This window comes from Natrix helvetica (genome assembly GCF_964273705.1).
Source record: "Natrix helvetica genome assembly, chromosome: 4".
In the NCBI taxonomy this organism is placed as follows: domain Eukaryota; kingdom Metazoa; phylum Chordata; class Lepidosauria; order Squamata; family Natricidae; genus Natrix; species Natrix helvetica.
The window spans coordinates 5,058,604-5,072,912 of record NC_138550.1 but is presented as its reverse complement, the minus strand read 5'-3'; the positions used below and the strand labels follow the sequence as shown (position 1 = coordinate 5,072,912).

At 43.9% G+C, this 14,309-nt stretch overlaps 1 protein-coding gene across 1 annotated transcript in view; it reads left to right on the top strand.

The window, feature by feature from the left end:
• The window catches only part of TENM4 (teneurin transmembrane protein 4), a 490,922-nt gene that overhangs the window by 393,432 nt on the left and 83,181 nt on the right, over positions 1 to 14,309 (top strand). The window contains exons 12-14 of the mRNA XM_081952366.1: positions 5 to 160; positions 9,955 to 10,155; positions 14,072 to 14,257. Of these exons, the coding sequence (XP_081808492.1) occupies positions 5 to 160; positions 9,955 to 10,155; positions 14,072 to 14,257 (543 nt within the window). The remainder of the gene's footprint in view (positions 1 to 4; positions 161 to 9,954; positions 10,156 to 14,071; positions 14,258 to 14,309) is intronic.

Sequence of the window (14,309 nt, the reverse complement as noted above, 5' to 3'; positions counted from 1 at the left end):
GTAGTGGGATGGCGTTGTTTGTGTCACAGTGGATGGAAAGGAGCCGAGTGCGACGTCCCCACCAATCAGTGCGTCGACGTCTCTTGCAACAGCCACGGGACGTGCATCATGGGAACCTGTATTTGCAACCCGGGTTACAAGGGAGAGAGTTGTGAAGAAGGTAATTTCCTTTTATAAGATTCCGCGGGTACTTTTCCCACCATCGGCTAAGTTTCAGAATGCCTTAACGTTTGTTTGATTCACTCGCTATGGTTGGTGCGGATGGAGTTTTGGAGAGAGGCTCCACCAAGCGGTAAGACTTACAGCAATGTTTCTCAACCTTGGCAACTTTAAGATGGGCAGATGTCAACTCCCAGAATTCCCCAGCCAGCGCTTGGGGATTCTGGTCATTGTTTCAGACCAAACAGAGGAACAGAAGAAGCAAATGTGGGTGAAAAAGCGATGAAAGTAGGCAGCAACTTCCGACTTCCTGCAGGCTTCCCCATTGAATTTGCTGATGGGAATCTGGCAGGGAGTGTCAGAAACCTTCCATCCTTCCCTCCTTTTTGTCCTGTATTCTTATCCTATTCTATCCTGTATATCTATTCTCTTCTGTCCTGCCCTGTATATCTCTTCTTTTATCTTCTCTTCTCTTCTGTCCTGCCCTGTATATCACTTCTCTTCTCTTCTCTTCTCTTCTCTTCTCTTCTCTTCTCTTCTCTTCTCTTCTGTCCTGTATATCTCTTCTCTTCTGTCCTGCCCTGTATATCTCTTCTTTTATCTTCTCTTCTCTTCTCTTCTCTTCTCTTCTCTTCTCTTCTGTCCTGTATATCTCTTCTCTTCTGTCCTGCCCTGTATATCTCTTCTTTTATCTTCTCTTCTCTTCTCTTCTCTTCTCTTCTCTTCTCTTCTCTTCTCTTCTCTTCTGTCCTGTATATCTCTTCTCTTCTGTCTTGTCCTGTATATCTCTTCTCTTCTCTTCTCTTCTCTTCTCTTCTCTTCTCTTCTCTTCTCTTCTCTTCTCTTCTGTCCTGTATATCTCTTCTCTTCTGTCTTGTCCTGTATATCTCTTCTTTTCTCTTCTCTTCTCTTCTCTTCTCTTCTCTTCTGTCCTGTCCTGTCCTGTCCTGTCCTGTATATCTCTTCTCTCCTGTCCTGTCCTGTGTATCTGTTCTCTTCTCCTCTCATTCCATATTCTATTCTATTTTCTATTCTATTCTGTTATACTCTACTCTACTCTACACTACACTACACTTTCCCTTTTCCTTTTCCTTCTTTTCCTTTCTTAGCCGAAGATGCCAGAGGCGATCCTGTGGTTTTATGCTGCCCCACCGTGTTGTTGTCATGCCTTCCTTTTACGCCACCTCTGGCTGTGTAGCGTTGCCCCTGAAACACCTGGGCAACACCCCACCCCACCCCTCCCCCGCAACCGCCTTTTTCCTCTTCATCAACATTATGGATGCTCCAATTACTTCAGTCCCTATTGTAACCAGCATTAGACGTAATCGATGAACTTAAGTGTGTCTAACCTTGTACGGGATAGCAGCATTTTTCATTTATTTTGTTTTTAAGGGCATCCCAGGAGACAGGATGCACACATCAATCCTGCCGGCGTACACTTACCAAAGTTGCACAAACTCCCAATACCGAGAGACTTAAGTAGATTAGATATGGATATGAATAATCAATCAATTCCTTCTCAGCCAGAAGCTTCTGCCAAATAGAAGCTTTTAATGCAGTCTGAAATAGCTCCCCGTCCATCTGCCATTGTTTCTACTTTAGGATAAACCATTTTTTCCCCCTTAAGGTTATCTGAAAGCGTTTTTTTTCCTCCTTTTTCTGCACACGGCTAGCACAGAGTTCCTTGTAGTAGCAGTAACAATAGCACTTAGACTTATATACTGCTTCACAGTGCTTTTACAGCCCTCTCTAAGCGGTTTACGAAATCAGCCTCTTGCCCCCAACAATCTGGGTCCTCATTTTACCCACCTCAGAAGGATGAGTCAACTACCTTGAGCCAGTCAGGATCGAACTCCTGGCAGTGGGCAGAGTTAACCTGCAATATTGAATTCTTCCTTCCTTCCTTCCTTCCTTCCTTCCTTACTTACTTACTTACTTACTTCCCCCCCTCCCTTTGCAATAGCACTTATATACTGCTTTGCAGTGCTTTTATAGCCCCCTCTAAGAGGTTTACAGAGTCAGCCTCTTGCCCCCAACAATGTGGGTCTTCATTTTACCCACCCAAGGACAGAAGGCTGAGTCGACCTTGAGCCTGGGGAGATTTGAACTGCCAAATTGCAGGCAGTCGGCAGGCAGCAGAAGTAGCCTGCAGTACTGCACTCTAACCACTGCGGCTCATAAACAAAATATGTAAAAATAAAAGCCACGGAATAGGTAGACATGAAGGATCCTAGGTGTTCTTTGAGCTTGGTGGTTTTCTTGCAGACATTTCATGACTAGCGATGATGCTAGGAGCACTGATGATGTTACCTAGTTGGGTAATGAAACGTCTACAGGAAAACAATCAAGCTCAGGGAACACCAAGGACCCCACAGTCGTCGTCCTCCTCCTCCTGCTGCTCCTTCTCCTCCTCTTCCTCCTTCTCCTCTTCCTCCTCCTCTCCGCAACTCCCACCCTCTTCCAGCACTGAAGATGTTACCCAGTTGGGTAATAAAATGTCTTCAACAAAACCACCATGCTCAGAGAGCACTAAGGTCCCTTGATCTATAAATACAGGTAGTCCTTGACACTAAACGAACAGTTGCAAATCAAGGACTACCTGCATTCTTTAAAATTCAAGGTTGGACTCTTATTTATGGAAGTTATTTCTCAACCCCATTTCTTAAGGATTGACAGTGTTTTCTGTTGCTTCATTTGTCATTAGCTTCTTCTTTTTTTTGTTAAAGGCACTTATGACGCTGAACTTAATTACGATTCTTTCCTGGTTTTGCTGTAATTTTATTTACATGTCTTATTTCTCGACTGCTTGGTAAGTCTCTTGAGGCAATACAAGCCGAGTCGAGAGCTTTAAATAAATAGAAACTCGACATTAATTGGCCGGCAGCCCAAATTTTTGTGTTTTTTTTAAAAGAAAAAGCAGGCAAAAGAAGTAAAGCGAAGCTTTTCCACACAACTTGTTGACTGAACTATCTTTCCCTCTGCTACACGGAACGTTTATTCAACTCAGTTCCTCTCTAAATCCTTCCATCATGTTGATTTCCAATATTTTACAAACCTTAAGGTTTCTCCTTGGGAGGAAGTACAGATAATAAAGATCCCCTCTTTTTATGAATTCAGTATGTTTCCAGTTTTATGGAGCACCCTCTGTTTATTGCCTGCAATGTTAAGTTTGAAAAAATATTCATCCCATTGTGAGTTTTCTCCTCCCTTGGCTCGTATTTGTAAAAACAACAACAACAACACCTGAATGAGCCAGAGGTGTCCTTGAAAATTTTAAAGCAGTGTCTTTGTTGCACCCAAATTCCATCTTAATAACCAGCCAATCAACAACTAAAGAGCCACACACAACAGGCACCGTGTAAATAGCACACATAAAACAATGCAAAACACAGGTTCTGGTGAGTGAGAACCTTGGCACGAGACCAAAAGCTTGGAAAATAAAAACCTGTAACCGACCTAGATTGGATCCTGCAACATTTATCCCGGGACAAGTATATCCGCCTTCATTCACAAAAGTCTTAAAGTTGCCAAGGTTGGACACCCCTGGGTTAGATCCAGAGGTGGTTGTCGGGGTTCCAAATAGCATCCAAAATTAAATCAGAGTCCAAGGCCAAATATTGCTCAAAGTTCCAATTTATGAAGAGAGCCATGTTGGCACATCTGGGGAAACCCGAATCTGAAAGCTCCCCGGTTTTCCCCACCCAGTTGAAAGTTCAATATCTTGCCCCCCACCCCCACAAGTCCATCCCATGGTCCAATCTCCCACTGCCATGCTGGCAGCTTCCACCCATCCAGTTCCAGTCAAGTGCAGAGGTGCAAAGACAAAGGATGACCTTGGCTTTCTAGAAAGAATGTTGTTATGGCTACATATCATCTTAACTCCATACAATCCCCCCTCCCATTTTCCCACAATAGAAAAGGCATAGCAGAATAATAGAACGTGTGGCAGGCCAAAGACCCAAAAGAAAAGATGGCTGCAGACCTGACAGTGGTATTCAGCCAGTTCAGACTGGTTCACCCGAAGTGGTAGCACAAATCGCGGGTGGGCCTGCCCATCTGCCCCAACTCTATGCCGTCATATTTAGGCGCGTTTTTGAGGCCGGGCGCATGCGCGGAAGGCATGCGTGCAGGCAAAGTGCATGCACAGTTTTATTATTAAATTTATATACCGCCCCTCTCTCCCCGCAGGGGCTCGGGGCCCAGAAGGCTGGGCGCGCCTGGGGTGAACTAGTAGTAACAAAATATAAAATCCACCACTGGGTAGATCATAGTTTTGGACAAGTGCTGAAACCTGGTTCCCCTTTTTTGCCTGCCTGCAAATAACAAGCTATTATTTTGCACACTCTTAAAGACAAATTTACATAGGTCCAGTTCGAAATCTATCTTTCTTCTTCTTCTTCTTCTTCTTCTTCTTCTTCTTCTTCTTCTTCTTCTTCTTCTTATTCTTCTTCTTCTTCTCTCTCTCTCTCTCTCTCTCTCTCTCTCTCTCTCTGTTCCAGCATAACTCTGGAACGCCTCGAGCAATTTCAACCAAACTTGGTACACAGATGACTTACTCTCTGGAAACAAATACTGTGGGGGTAAGATACCCCTAAAAACCCTTTGGGGAGGGGTGTTCTGTTAAGATACAGCCTGTTGTGTCTTAAAATGCTTTCTACTGTACTGCCTTAAAATGGCTTCTACTATACAGCACAGTGGAGTTGCCATGGTAACGGCTTCACAATACTCCACAAGGGGGCTCCCTCTGGTAAGGGGGGGGGGAACAAATCCAACAATAGAAATTACGTTTGTTCTGGACATTTGTGAATGTCTACTACAGGATTGGGATAAACAAATCCCTGGGCATCGGCGGGTTAACAGCTCGTAAAGAATAAAAGCTTGCTGTTCCCACTCTTACCTCAGTTTTAGGAAGTTTAGTCATGTTCCTCCTGATTTGCCTTTTTTTCCCCACCCTGAAATAAAAAGTGTTTTGTTCCTGAGATCCTTTTCCATTGGTTTTTACCCTTAGAGCCCATTTCCTGGGTGATTCTTCAGTGCCATTCCCACAATGAATAAAAGCCACAAGGAGTTTTAGGAGCCCCCATTCACTTCAGTTGGCTTGGCACTCATATATTCCCAGTGGATTGTGCCAATGGTTGTAACTTCTGCTGTTCTCCCATTCATGGAAAGAACTCCAAAAACTGGGCTGAGCCATGAAGCCGGCTGAGCAGTGGGATTTTGAAGCGTATGATTCTCTTTGAAGAAAAATGGGGAGAGGGAGTTAGAACCACAGAGAGTGGGAGGGAGGGAGAGATTAAAGTATTTGCATCAAAGAGAAGGAGGAAAAGGGAGGGAGGAAAGAAGGAAGGGAAAAAGGAAAGCAAAAAAGAGCAAAGCAGAAATTAGGAAGGAAAAAGAAGGAATGGGAAGGAAGGAAGGAAAAGAGAAGAAAGGAAGAGGAAAGAAGGAAGGTAGGGGAAGGAAGGAAAGATAGAGCAAGAAATGGAAAGAAAGAAGGAAAGAGAAAAAGAGCAAAGAAGATATTAGGAAAGAAGGAAGGAATGGGAAGAAAGGAAGGAAAAGAGAAGGAAGAAAGGAAGAGGATAGAAAGAAGTAAGGCAGGGGAAGGAAGGAGAGAGCAAGAAATGGAAAGAAAGAAAGAAGGAAAGAAAAAGAGCAAAAAAGAAGAGGAAAGAAAAAGAAGGAATGGGAAGAAAGGAAGGAAAAGAGAAGGAAAAAAGGAAGATGATAGAAAGAAGGAAGGTAGGGGAAGGAAGGAAAGACAGGGAAAGAAAGAAGGAAAGAATAAAAAACAAGGAAAGAAAGAAATGAAAAAGAGTCAAGCAGGAAGAAAAAATGGAACAAGAAGGAAGGAAAGAAAGAAGGAAAACAGAGGGAAGGAAGAAAGGAAAAAGGAAAGAAGTGGGAAGTTAGGGAAGAAAAAGAAGGAATGGGAAGGAAGGAAGGAAGGAAAGAAGGAAGGAAGAGGAAAGAAAAAAGGAAGGCAGGGGAAGGAAGGAAAGATAGAGAAAGAAAGAAGGAAGGAATAAAGGAAACAAGGAAAGGGAATGAATGAAAGAAAAAGAAGGAAAGGAAGGAAAGAAAATGGAACAAGAGAGAAGGAAGGAAGGTGGGGAAAAGGAAGGGAAAAAAGAGAGATGATAGATAGATGATAGATAGATAGATAGATAGATAGATAGATAGATATAGAGATAGATAGATAGATGATAGATAGATAGATAGATAGATAGATAGATAGATAGATAGTCGATCAATAGATAAGGTAGGTAGGTAGGATAGATAGATAGATAGATAGATAGATAGATAGATAGATGATAGATAGTCGATCAATAGATAAGGTAGGTAGGTAGGTAGGTAGGTAGGATAGATAGATAGATAGATAGATAGATAGATAGATAGATAGATAGATAGATAGATAGATAGATAGATAGATAGATGATAGATAGATAGATAGATAGATGATAGATAGATTATAGATAGTCGATCAATAGATAAGGTAGGTAGGTAGGTAGGATAGGTAGGTAGGTAGGTAGGTAGGTAGGAGATAGTCGATCAATAGATAAGGTAGGTAGGTAGGTAGGTAGGTAGGATAGATAGATAGATAGATAGATAGATAGATAGATAGATAGATAGATAGATAGATAGATGATAGATAGATAGATAGATGATAGATAGATAGATAGATAGATAGATAGATAGATAGATAGATAGATAGATAGATAGATAGATCTCAGAACCTTTGCCACAGTTCGGAGCGTCTAAGCAAGGGAAAGATTAAAGCCGCCATTGTGCAGGCCGTCTCCTGAAAAAGCTCGTTTGGACATGAAAAATGGTCTGGGCTTTATGATGAATGGCGTGTCCTAACCTGCACACGCCTCCCTCTCCTCCGGCCCAGGGTTAACGCTGAGCTAGCAGAGCGTTCTATCTGCTGTGATGGAGACCCCCTTACAACTGCCTTTTCCCCCCCTCCGTGGGTCTTCTTCGGCAGGAGTGATTAATTGCCTCACGGTAGCCCCTTGTCACTTATCCGGCAATCTTTGTTCTCCACGACTGAACCATCTGCTAAGCACTTTGGGGACCCGCAATTCGCTTCCAACTCTTTTTCCCTGTTTGCTCCTTGATGTGGGGGGGGAGGGGAGGGAAAGGGGGTGGAAGCCGCCAGGCCTCTAAATAGATGCCCCTCCGCCCCAGTTCACACGTTCATGGCGCCAGTGATTGATAAAGCCAGCTTCCTTGCCTGGTGGATGGTCCTAAGAGAAGAGTTGGCACATTAATTTACAGATGAACAGAGATGGAAGGGACCTTGGAGGTCATCTAGTCCCTCCCCCGCCCAAGCAGGGGACCCTACACCATTTCTGACAAACAGAAGTCCAATCCATTCTTGACATTCGAATGTACCTTGTTTTTTTATGTACACTGAGAGCATCTGCACCAAAGACAAATTCCTTGTGTCTCCAATCACACTTGGCCAATAAAGAATTCTATTCTATTCTTCCTTCCTTCCTTCCTTCTTTTCCTTTCTCTTCTTGAAAGCCTCCAGGGATGAAGCTCCCACAACGTCTGGCTGCAATTTCTGTTCCATGGGCGGATTGTTCTCACTGTCAGAAAATTTTATTTCCAGGTTGAATTTCTCCTTGATCAGTTTCCATCCATTATTCCTTTTCTGGCCTTCGGGTGCTTTGGAGAATAGCTTGACACCCCCTCCTCTCTGTGGCAGCCCCTCAAATATTGGAAGATGCTATCCTGTCTCCCCTGGTCCTTCTCTTCCCTAGACTAGCCATGCCCAGTTCCTGCAACCGTTGGTCGTATATTTGAGCCTCCAGTCCCCTAATCATCCTGTTTGCTTTTCTCTGCACTCTTTCTAGAGTCTCCACATCTTTTTAATAGTGTGCTGGCCAAAACTGGATGAAGTAATGATATGCTTGAACAGCCCATCTGCAGAAGGATAGCATTAGCAATAGCCCTTAGACTTATATACCTCTTCACAGTGCTTTACAGCCCTCCCAGTGGTTTAGGGAGTCAGCATGTTGCCCCCCCCCCAACCATCTGGATTCTTCCAACCTCGAAAAGATAGAAGGCTGAGTTAACTTTGAGGCGGTCAGGATCAAACTCCTGGCAATGAGCTGAATTATCTTGCAGTTCTGCATTCTAACCATTATGAGCCATGGTGGCGCAGTGGTTAGAGTGCGGTACTGCAGGCTACTTCTGCTGACTGCCGGCTGCCTGCAATTTGGCAGTTTGAATCTCACCAGGTTCAAGGGTGAGACTCAGCCTTCCGTCCTTCCGAGGTGGGTCAAATGAGGACCCAGATTGTTGGGGGCAAAAGGCTGACTCTGTAAACCGCACAGAGAGGGCTGGAAAGCACTGTAAAGTGGTATATAAGTCTAAGTGCTATTGCTATGCCACTCCAGCTTGCTCCTTCCTTCCTCCCTCCCTCCCTCCCTCCCTCCCTTTTTCTTTTCTTTCCTTTCTTTTCACTTCCTCCTTTCCTTCCCCTTCCTTTCCTTCAATGGGGAAACAAGATCCACTTAACAACAGTGTTATTAATTTAAGAATTGCAGGGATTCACTTAACAAATGTGGTGAGAAAATTCATAAAATGGAGCAAACTCACTTAAGAAATTTCTCACTTAACAACAGAAATGCTGGGTTCAATTGTGGTTATAAGTTGAGGTTTACCTTTATTTAGTACCCTAGTATGATTTGTTGCTTATTCAGTATCCCCTGACTATCGCTGAGGGTTCTGTCTTATGGTTTATGATGAATGCATTTTATGATTATAATCATGAGTTATCACTTGTTGCTTGCATGCACATTGAGAGCTTATGCACTGGAGACAAATTCCTTATGTGCCCAATCAAACTTGGCCAATAAAGAGTTCTGATCTGTTCTACTCTACTCTACTCCATTTCACTCTATTCTCTATTCTAAACTTCAGAGACTTGTATGTACAGAGAGTTTATGCACCAGAGACAAATTCCTTGTGTATCCAATCACACTTGCCCAATAAAGAATTCTATTCTATTCTATTCTATTCTACTGTACTCTACTCTACTTTATTCTATATTCCTATTCTACTGTACTCTACTCTACATTCCTATTCTACTCTACACTATATTCCTATTCCTATATTCTATTCTATTCCTATTCCTATTTTATTCTATTCTACTCTATTCTACTTTATTCTATATTCCTATTCTATTCTACTCTACTCTATATTCCTATTCCTATATTCTATTCTATTCCACTCTACTCTATTCTACTCTATTCTATATTCCCATTCCTATTCTACTCTACTCTACTCTTCCTATTCCCATTCCCATTCCTATTCCTACTCTACTGTACTCTTCCTATTCCTATGCCTATTCCTACTCTACTCTACTCCACTCCACTCCACTCCACTCTACCCTATTCTATTTTCTATTCTAAATTACAGAAACTTCTATGTACACTGAGAGCTAATGCAACGGAGACAAATTCCTTGTGTGTCCAATCACACTTGGTCAATAAAGAATTCTGTTCTGTTCTGTTCCACTCTACTCTACTTTACTCTACTCTTCCTCTTCCTATTCTACTCTACTCTACTCTACTCTTCCTATTCCTATTCTATTCTACTCTACTCTACTATTCCTGTTCCTATTCTACTCTACTCTACTCTTCCTATTCCTACTCTACTCTACTTCTATGTACACTGAGAGCGAATGCACCAGAGATAAATTCCTTGTGTGCCCAATCACACTTGGCCAACAAAGAATTCTAATTCATGTTTCCACATTTTCTCTTCCTTGCTTTGCAGTGGACTGCATGGACCCCATCTGCTCAGCGCGTGGCGTCTGTGTGAGAGGAGAATGCCACTGCTCCGTGGGCTGGGGAGGGGCCAACTGTGAGACCCCGAGAGCCACTTGTCTGGATCAGTGCTCGGGCCACGGAACCTTTCTGTCCGAAACCGGTCTCTGCACCTGTGATCCCAACTGGACTGGGCACGACTGCTCCACAGGTAATAGCACCTGCGAATGTACTTTCGGCGAATGTTTGCGTGTCCGTCTGGTTGTAGAATGACAGGCTACGATCTTGGAGATCTCCCTGTTCCTGAGTTCCCAAGAGGCAGGTCTGTTCATGCTTGGGATGAAACGGATATGAATTGCAAGTGGCTGTTTTCTTACCTTTGCCAAGGAGAAGATGTGCGGGGAGTTGATAAATAGGAGCCCTGGTGGCACAGTGGTTGCAATGCAGTACTGCAGGCAAACTCTGCCCACTGCCAGGAATTTGCTCCTGATCAGCTCAAGGTTGAATCACTAACTGCTCTGACCCAGCCTTAACAGAAACAAGAAACCGACTCCTTGTCACGAGAAAACCCTCTTTATTTATCTCTTGTGAATTAATGGCATTCACACACCGAAAAGTCCAGGCAATAGTCTATTAAAGAGTTAACTGCAGTAACAGACCTTATCAGTTCCTTGGGATAATTGCCAAGCAGAGGCATGAAACACAATGAGAGACAGAGACAGAGACAGAAAGAGACACAGAGACAGAGACAGAGAGACACAGACAGAGACACAGACAGAAAGAGACAGAGAGACACAGACAGAGACACAGACAGAAACACAGACGGAGCCTGGGCCGTCCGTCAGCCCTCAGATGGAGAATCAACAGCCCCCAGGTCTGGAGGTGGCTGATGAGGAAGAGGAGGAACAGCTGGGTCCAGTGCCTGATGTGCAGATATTCAGAAAGGAGAGGAGGGCAGTGGAAATCTATGGGCCAGTCCTTGGGACAGAAGAACTACTGCTGCTAGCAAAGCCCTACCTTAGCTCTGGGGATAAAAGGCAGGAGGCGGAGATGAATAGATGTGGCAGAGGAGAGGAGAGCAGTGGAAATCTATGGGCCAGTCCTTGGGACAGAAGAACTACTGCTGCTAGCGAAGCCCCACCTTAGCTCTGGGGATAAAAGGCAGGAGGCGGAGATGAATAGATGTGGCAGAGGAGAGGAGAGCAGTGGAAATCTATGGGCCGGTCCTTGGGACAGAAGAGCCACCGCTGCTAGCAAAGCCCCAGCCTAACTGGGGATAAAAGGCAGGTGGCGGAGATGAATATATGTGGCAGACAACTATTCATCTCCCAGCCGGACAGACTTGTTATTCTACGGTGAGAGAGAAACTTTTGAGAGAGAAACTTTTGAGAGAGAAACTTTTGAGAGAGAAACTTGAGAGAGAAATTTTTTGCCAGGGCCGCTGGCATTCCTAATAAAGGAATAATTGCTTCAGCTACAGAGGGTTTGTCATGTTAGGGGAACTGGGTCAGAACGCCTTCCTGTGTTCTTGTGGAGGCTAAAAGGAAGCTTTGTTTTAAACAAAAGGATCCCAAACAACAAAGCCACCAACCCATTTCTCTATGGCTGCAAGAAACGTTATTCAAGCACTCGCTCAAGTTTGACCCGGAGGAGAATTTACCTTTTTAGCAAATAACGCACAATCATTCATCTTTTTTGGAGCTTGAAGTTGAACTTGGAGAAATGGGAGAGAGTTTACCAATCACCTGAGCGGAGACTTTTGGCCGGGAGGCACACAACAATAATAAATGTTAGCCTCAGAAGTAGCTCCGTGAAGGAGGAAGTCTGAAGAGCAAAGGTTGGGTGTAATTGTGTGCGGCTCGCAAAAAGCGAGCAGCGTGTGTGTGTTGCAAATGCAGAGCAGGAAAAAGCAATGTTTTGATTTGTGACCGTGTGTGTGTGTGTGTGTGTGTAGTTTGTCATCCAAGGGAGTGAAAAAATACCTGTTGTAATGTCCACTCAGAGAATTATAGGCAGGGAGTTGAGGATGCCAATTTTTGCACAGTGCGAAAAATATAATCATCCTGTAAGAACGGTTGCAGGAACTGGGCATGGCTGGTCTAGGGAAGAGAAGGACCAGGGGAGACAGGAGAACAGTCTTCCAATATTTGAGGGGCTGCCACAGAGAAGGGGGGGTCAACTGTTTTCCAAAGCACGCAAAGGCCAAACAAGGAATAATGGATGGGAACTGATCAAGGAGAGATTCAATCTGGAAATAAGGAGAAATTTTCTGATAGGGAGAACAATGAACCCATGGAACAGAAGTTGCCTTCAGAAGTTGTGGGAACTTTGTCACTGGAGGCTTTCAAGAAGAGAAAGGAAAAGTAGAAAGGGAGGGAGGGAGGGAGGGAGGGAGGGAGGGAGGGAGGGAGGAAGGAAGGAAGGAAGGAAGGAAGGAAGGAAGGAAGGAAGGAAGGAAGGAAGGAAGGAACAATAGAATTCTTTATTGGCCAAGTGTGATTAGACACACAAGGAATTTGTGTTTGGTGCATATGCTCTCAGTGTACATAAAAAAACAAGATACATTCGTCAAAAATCATAAGATATAAGGAAGGAAGAAAAGAAGAAAGGAAGGAAGGAAAGGGAAGAGTGAGAGTAAATTGAAAGAAGGAAAGAAGGAAGGAAAGGGAAGGGAAGAGTGAGAGTAACAGGAAGGAAGGAAGGAAGGAAGGAAGGAAGGAAGGAAGGAAGGAAGGAAGGAAGGAAGGAAGGAAGGAAGAAAGAAAGAATAGAATTCTTTATTGGCCAAGTGTGATTAGACACACAAGGAATTTGTGTTTGGTGCATATGCTCTCAGTGTACATAAAAAAACAAGATACATTCGTCAAAAATCATAAGATATAAGGAAGGAAGGAAAGAAGAAAGGAAGGAAGGAAAGGGAAGAGTGAGAGTAAATTGAAAGAAGGAAAGACGGAAGGAAAGGGAAGGGAAGAGTGAGAGTAACAGGAAGGAAGGAAGGAAGGAAGGAAGGAAGGAAGGAAGGAAGGAAGGAAGGAAGGAAGGAAGAAAGAAAGAAAGAATAGAATTCTTTATTGGCCAAGTGTGATTAGACACACAAGGAATTTGTGTTTGGTGCATATGCTCTCAGTGTACATAAAAAAACAAGATACATTCGTCAAAAATCATAAGATATAAGGAAGGAAGGAAAGAAGAAAGGAAGGAAGGAAAGGGAAGAGTGAGAGTAAATTGAAAGAAGGAAAGAAGGAAGGAAAGGGAAGGGAAGAGTGAGAGTAACAGGAAGGAAGGAAGGAAGGAAGGAAGGAAGGAAGGAAGGAAGGAAGGAAGGAAGGAAGGAAGATTTTCCATGGTTCTTGAGTTGGTAAGTAGGAAGATGGACAGACAGAAACCATTGTGGATTTCCTAGTCCCCATTTCTACAGCTCCCCGCCTGGCTGGTGCCTTTTGACTTCAGCCTTGTAAGAGACAAGCAGCACTCTTAAGAGGCTTGCCCTGTGTGTATCCTAGAGAGAAGAGCACATTTCAAAGCTCTCCCAAACATTTCGAAACCCAATAAAGCATCTTTTGTCAACGTTCACACAATGCAGGCCACAAAGAGGAAACACAACGTTCCCGAATGCCCCAGATCTGTAACCAGGAGCGATAACCCACCGCAAATAGACTTTGCCCGGCTACACTTCACTTTATTTTTTCAGTCGATTTAGCGGCCGATTGTTTTGTGTTGTTTTACACTCAACTAGTTTTTAATTAAAAAGTGACTTTTGTTCCTTTAACTCTGAAAGGGCCCTTTTGGATTCAGTGTGTGTGTGTGTGTGTGATGGTATTAAAAAGTTTTAAAAGGAGTTTCAGGCACCAATGGATCCCACCAAGCCGTGTCAATTGCCTTTTTCCCCTCTTCTTTGTAATCTCCTTATTAGATTCCTAACGTCAAAAGGGATTAGTTTCAGAAACCACAAGTATCCTTTTCATTCCCCCCATCAGGATAAGGTAGCAATGTGTGGCTTCTTTATTTTATTTCTTTTCATAACAATGAACTCCTGCTCGTTTCTTTCACCCCGATCCCTCTTCTTTCTACCCCACTGACCCTCCACCCGACCCCCATTTTTATTTTATTTTAATCTTCTCCTGCAGAAATCTGTGCGGCCGACTGTGGTGTTCACGGCACCTGCGTTGGGGGTGCCTGCCGCTGCGAAGAGGGCTGGATGGGGGTGGCGTGCGATCAGCGAGCATGTCACCCGCGCTGCAACGAACACGGGACCTGCCGGGATGGCAAGTGTGAATGCAGCCCCGGCTGGAACGGAGAGCACTGCACCATCGGTAAGAGGAAAAGTTTTGGCAAGGGAGGCATATTGGAAATCGGTGGGTGGAG